This window comes from Miniopterus schreibersii, assembly GCF_964146895.1.
Source record: "Miniopterus schreibersii genome assembly, chromosome: 18".
Classification (NCBI taxonomy): domain Eukaryota; kingdom Metazoa; phylum Chordata; class Mammalia; order Chiroptera; family Miniopteridae; genus Miniopterus; species Miniopterus schreibersii.
This window is the reverse complement of record NC_138121.1, coordinates 40,182,775-40,188,774: the sequence shown is the minus strand read 5'-3', so window position 1 is coordinate 40,188,774 and position 6,000 is coordinate 40,182,775. Positions and strand designations below refer to the sequence as shown.

The window sequence follows — 6,000 nt, the reverse complement described above, 5'->3', positions numbered from 1 at the left end:
TTTTTCTTCAGGATTGAACACCACCTGTGTCAGCAAGAACGGCACCAGCGCCTCCACATGTTGAGGACACACCTAAAACTTAAGTACCTGCTCTGAGACTCCAAATCTGAGCTTGGACCAATGCACTAAGGCACACTGGAAATAAATTGACATATATCTGAGAAGGCAAGAGAATTTAACAAATGAACCCGCAGTCTACCCGGCTTGCCCACGTGCGCTCTGCCGTCTGAGCCAGGCGCTGGTTGAAGGGCTGCTGCGCACTCAGCTGTCATTGCTCACCGTGTTCATCACACAGTATCCCGGCCGCACTGTCTCCACCCTCTGACGGGACACAGGAAAGATATAACTCAGGAGTGTCAGTCACATAATCTAATACACTCGGCTACTATCTTAAACAAGGTTTGATACGAGCTGAGCACCCTGGAGTCCAACACAACTCCTAACATTTTGTGTGTGTTTTGTTTTGTTTTAAATGCTAACCCAAGGACGTTTTTTCCATGCTTTTCAGACAGTGGGAGAGAGAGACATCAACGTGAGAGACACAATGACAGGATGCCTCCCACACTCGCCCCGACCGGGGCTGGGGGTCAAGCCTGTTACCCAGGTATGTGCCTGTGGCTGGAACTGAACCCGGGACCCTTCAGTCTGTGGGCTGACGCTCTAACCACTGAGCCAAATCAGCCAGGGCGTAACATTTCTGTAGCTGCTGCGTAAGGAGCAGCCTGGCATATAAAGTCCTGAGACTGGGACACACACGTACCCGAGGCCTCAGTGATTTACTGCACTGCAGCCACAGGGCACATGGGGTCGTTTCCGATCGGCAAGAACAGCGAGAATGCTGACTTCAGTAGCCATCTTGATTTAATTAAATGAACAATATGCTTTTATCAGCAACTTTTATACATCCCCATTACTGGAAATTATAAAAGCAAGACCTTCTGAGTAGGTGCACGGACCCCTTCTCTGTTCACGGTGAGCAGGACTCAGAGGCACTTGGTTCCCTTAAGGAGGAAATGCTCCCGCTCCCAGGCTCAGGGAGACGAGACCAAGTCAAACTTGGTAGGAAAATGCTCTTTCCCAAAAATACTGTATTAGTTAGGATACAATATTTGAAAAATATTCAGACTTTACAAGATTCTAGGCTGTAAAAAATACAAAGGCTAAAAACAAAATGCTTACAAAATTTTGCAAACCCAGTAAATTTAAACTAGTAAGAAATAAAGAAAAGTCATCTTTCTTGCAGGATGGGTTAAGTAGTGCCAGCAGGTTTTAAGGTGAATAACACTGGACAGTACCAGCACACACAGCCACACACACACTTCTTCTGCTCCTTATAGACTCAACACGACACCTGAAACTCCTGCGTGTCCAGCACTGACACAGGCACACACATGCGCCCACACATGCACATGCACGCATACACACAGACATGACACGTTACACCTTACATTTCAGACAGAGCACAACAAAAAGTTTTAGTTACAAAGACCTAACATGATTTTTTTGAAATATTAAATGCATGGTAATTTGAAAACATTATAAAATTTTGAGGTGAAACAGGACAATAAAGAGCTTTTAAAAAGCCACCGATTGGCCTTCACTAGTGAGATAACTAAATAAGTTAACTATGTGTCCCCTCGATGCATTTCAACCACCACTGCCTGAGGTCAACTAAAAGTTCCGTGTTTCAAACCCCGGACCGGCTGTGGATTTCCCACAGGACACGTGGCTGCTCAGGCCGCAGATGGACATGTAAGTTTCCCTGCCATGGGATCCTACATCCCTCCTAGGAAGTTGGCTAGAGAACATTCAGGGGAAAGACAGGGACAAGACGAACAATAATTAAGCTGCTATAAGATACTCCAAAGATGGGGACAGTTGTGTAAACACCTGCGGAACTTACTCAGATCACAGCGTTAAGGTTTGAGCGACCTAATTACATACGAAGCCTTATCGAGCTTCGTGCACGGAGACCGAGCAGGAGCTAGTCACTTGCTCCTGGACAGCTTGTAGACGTGGAATGTCTTGTTCTGAAACACCCGGGTGAAGAGTGCCCTGTAGGGAGGTAGGTCCCGCTTTATCTCCTCACAGAAGCGAGGGTGCCCCGCAGGCTTCAAATCTGGGTAGTTCTCTCCTGGGCCATCCATCATCTGAAGCCAAAACAGAGCCAAGTATGATTTGGTGTAAAAAAATCATGTTTGAGAGAAACACAAGTAGGGACAGGTATTGGGTTCCTTTAGTGAACTCAAGTGACATGATTTCAATGCTGGTGGCTGCTTGGTCACGTGGTGCCCCCCGAGGTGAGAGCCATGGCCGAGGACATGCAGTCACAGGGACCACCCTTCACGGCAGAGCTGGACCTGAGCTCATCTTGTTCTGAGGGGCCACCACGCTGTTCTTAAAACACAATCAGGAGGAGTCCCCATGACCCGAGAACACCCCCAGCTCATTAGGTGGCCTCAAGAAACATGTTACACACAAAGCAAAACTCAGATGCACCTCTGGGGTCTGTGCCTCCCAGAATTCACGGTAGTTAGTTATTCTGCTTGGGTAAACCTGAGTCTCAAGTTCTTTTTCCCCAGCTTAACTGAGGCAGAGTTGACAAAGTTGTACACGTTTAAGGCGCATGCTCTGAAAATCTGGCACACACGTGCGTATGCGCACACGCACGGTCTGATGGTCTGACACACCCACTGACACACATATGTGCTGACACACATACACACACACGTAGTGAATCGATGACCACAGTCCAGTCGGTTCATACACTGGGTTGGTGTGGGGGACAAACTCGTAGTGACAAGGTGAGTAGGTTCTGGGGTCCAATGACAGCAGGGTGACTACGGTTCATGACAATGTTTGTCATGCACTTGAACTTTGTACAGTGAAGTCTTCTCGGATTGAGGCTTTTTTTCCTGCCCCAAGTGTACGCTGGGCTCAGAAAGCACCTCTGTGTCCAGTGGTCAGGGGACCTGCTGGGCTCAGAAAGCACCTCTGTGTCCAGTGGTCAGGGGGCCCGCTGGGCTCAGAAAGCACCTCTGTGTCCAGTGGTCAGGGGGCCCGCTGGGCTCAGAAAGCACCTCTGTGTCCAGTGGTCAGGGGACCCATGGGAGAGCAGGGAGACGAGGCACCGCTGCCCAGTCACTCCTGACGAGCCAACTGATGCTCCAGAGCAGTGTTTTCAAAAGGCGGGGTTTTTTTATTATTTTAGCAGCAAAACTTTAAACATGGACTTTGTGCAGAGCCTCCTGACCAACGAGCCAAAGATAGGTGCTCTGTTGGCTGTGAACTTGGGGCCCTAGCACTCTGCCCCCGACCCCTGCACATGGAGCGCCACGAAGATGGGTGCTGACTTCACTCAGGACGCCAGCTGGAGTCCACCCCTAGGGGACCACATGCTTACGTGTCCATTGGCCACGTCCAGCAGATCCCGTAGCCGACAGCCCCGCTGGTGCCTGCGTTCATAGCAGATGCTGTCCTCCAGGATAACATAGTCAGCACCCAGGGCCCGCAGCAGGGTGTGTACCTCCTCTGGAGGCCTCTTTGCGTAGATCTGATAAACCTTCAGAGTGCGATGAAAATGAGGTAGGGCAAAGCACCCCTCGACTGCCAGGTACAGTCTAGGGACAGGTGATGTTGTCACCTCCCACGGGGGTGGGGTCTCAGCCCTAAACAACCCTGTCACTCCTCCCCGATGCCTCCCCCAGCCCATGAGCAAGTGAAGCCCACGGCTGGCCCCCAGAAGCCACAGAAGGTGGGCCTCACCGCCTTGGTCCGTGCCCGCAGGCTGCTGTCCTCGTAGTGGGGGTGGTTGGTGAGGGTTCTTCCCGTGCACAGCTTAACTCCGGCTAGCAGCTGCATGCTGCCAGCGAACACAGCCGTCCCCGGGGTGTTGGAGCTGAAAGATTTCAGAGTCTTGGTTAGCCCCATGACTGGGTTTCCCACAGACAACAGCGAGGACAATGCCGGGCGAAGCTCAGGGCCACCCTGCTCGGGAAGCAAGTGCCTGAGGACAGAAAAGACACAGGAGAGGCTGCTTGAGATTCTGATTTGTACCCAAACTATTTTACAAAATGTTTTGCATCCGTTTTTGGTTGGGGAGCTCTAGCTGACTGTTCTGACAGGTCTGCTCTCAGAGTGAACCGGTTCAGGACCCGAGTCTCCTGGGCTGAACCCACATCCTCCCAGCTCTTGGTCCACAGGCCAGATTCCAAAAGAACTGAAAATGCTGCCACTGTTCTGCATGAACGTAGCTACAGGGCTGCCACAGCGGAACTGCAGCCAGCCAAGGCAGGTCCAAGTGTTTTGTTTAAAACAAGCAAGAGAGGTCACAGAAATTATTAAAAATTACTTTTCAGGAAAAAAGTCGTGAAAAGAACATGGAAAGAAGATTCTGAAACAGCTCAGATTACTTATCACAGGGACGGCATAACATGGCTCATACGGAAACAAGGGTCCTGTATCCTGGACTCTGGTCCTGGTTATGAAACTGTGTGGACCCTGCGAGTGCACTTTGCAGACACCACGAGCTGTGCGCTGCTCCGCCTCCCCAGGGGTGCGAGGAGATGTCCCTGGGTATGGCAAAGCCTTTTTCCTTCCCCACCCTGGAAAAAAGAATCTTAGCAGCTGATTCAATTCCCTTCCCTCTCTGGAAGCTGGAGTGACCCGGTGGGTGAGTAGTCTCCCTGTGAAGAGCGCACCCCCTTTTCAGGCATTCTCCTCAACACAGACCTTCCTGGGCGAGGTGGAGGGACGGCGGGTCTACCCGAGGTCATAGCGCCCGCACACGGCAGAGGATGCTCCGTTCACCCCGTCATGCTGGGACTGCAGCATGAGGGCCACCCCGCGGAGCCCCAGGATGGCTTCCAGCAGAATGCCCTCCACTTCAAGTGGTAACACCTGCAAATCATTTACTTTTGAAAAATTCAAGATTTTCTTTCCAGCAATGGCACTCTCATCCACTTAAATTCCACTAGGCCTTCTGAAGTGAGGGAGAAAGCGGGAGGAGTACTGTGAGCCCGCAGGGAGTGACCCCATGTGTGCCAGAGGAGCTGTCAGTGAGCCTGCAGCCCGGGGCGGCAGCCCCACTCCCACAGGGAACACAAGTCTGTGTTTGCTCCGCCCCCAAGCCAGCAACTTTCAGGGAGTCCGACACTGCCATGTGGTCGGGGGAACGGGAGGGTGCAAGTGAGAGCTCGAGAGCAGAGTCCTTGGTGAAGGTCTGCGGAAACCGTTCATTGGATGAGCACCTGCTGAACCTGCCCTGTGGTGCTCGCCTGCAGGCACTAGACGGCAAACAGCAAATGCAGACAGTAAACACACCGTTTTCCAAGCCCGTCTGCTTCCTCTCAGCTACTCCGCCGGCACAGACCGTGCGCCTGCAGCCAACGGTACAATAACATCACGGACTACAGCCCAAGTGCTCTTGGTGGCGCCTCTGAATAGACGTAAAACGTGGGGAGAAATGGGTGTGGGGCTGGTCTGGCACAGGAGAGACCAGCGCGGCCGTCGGAACAGCCTGGCCTGTGCAGCCTTCCCCCAAGGGGCGCGGACGTCTCTGCATGCTGGCTGGTCGGCCAGGGCTGGTGACAGCCATCCAGCTGCAGGACGCCCAGCACCACTGCTCCGGGTTTATCACAGACACACAGAGTTGTTTGCAGGGCACAGTTTATAGCTGAGGCAGACAGGTGACTGACCTCGCTGTCTCTCTATGGTATTACTGAGGGCCTACTATGTGCCTGACAGGCCAACATGCCACACCAGCCCGTCATCCCAAAACCATTCAGCTCCCACTGCAGGAAGACACTTCACACACACCAGCAACTGGCCTGTCACACACTCTCCGAGCTTCCTGCGGGCCCTCGGGAGGCTGAAGGCCGAGGGCACAGCACGTCCAGCCCGCATGTTCTGGGGGCATGGCACCCCCACACCCACAGGGTACTGTTCCAGTGCCCACACCAGGCACAGTGAGGTGATGTGTCACATGACTGCTTAGAGGTC

The 6,000-nt window shown here is 52.5% G+C and overlaps 1 protein-coding gene across 5 annotated transcripts in view; it reads right to left on the bottom strand.

The window, feature by feature from the left end:
* Positions 1-839: 839 nt before the first annotated feature.
* The window catches only part of DPY19L3 (dpy-19 like C-mannosyltransferase 3), a 29,181-nt gene continuing 24,020 nt past the window's right edge, over positions 840-6,000 (bottom strand). For all 5 annotated transcript variants that reach the window (XM_081118072.1, XM_081118074.1, XM_081118075.1 and 2 more), the window contains 3 exons: positions 3,766-3,898; positions 3,404-3,562; positions 840-2,150 (listed from right to left, as the gene is read on the bottom strand). In XM_081118072.1, the coding sequence (XP_080974198.1) occupies positions 1,989-2,150; positions 3,404-3,562; positions 3,766-3,898 (454 nt within the window). In that variant the 3' untranslated portion in view covers positions 840-1,988. The remainder of the gene's footprint in view (positions 2,151-3,403; positions 3,563-3,765; positions 3,899-6,000) is intronic.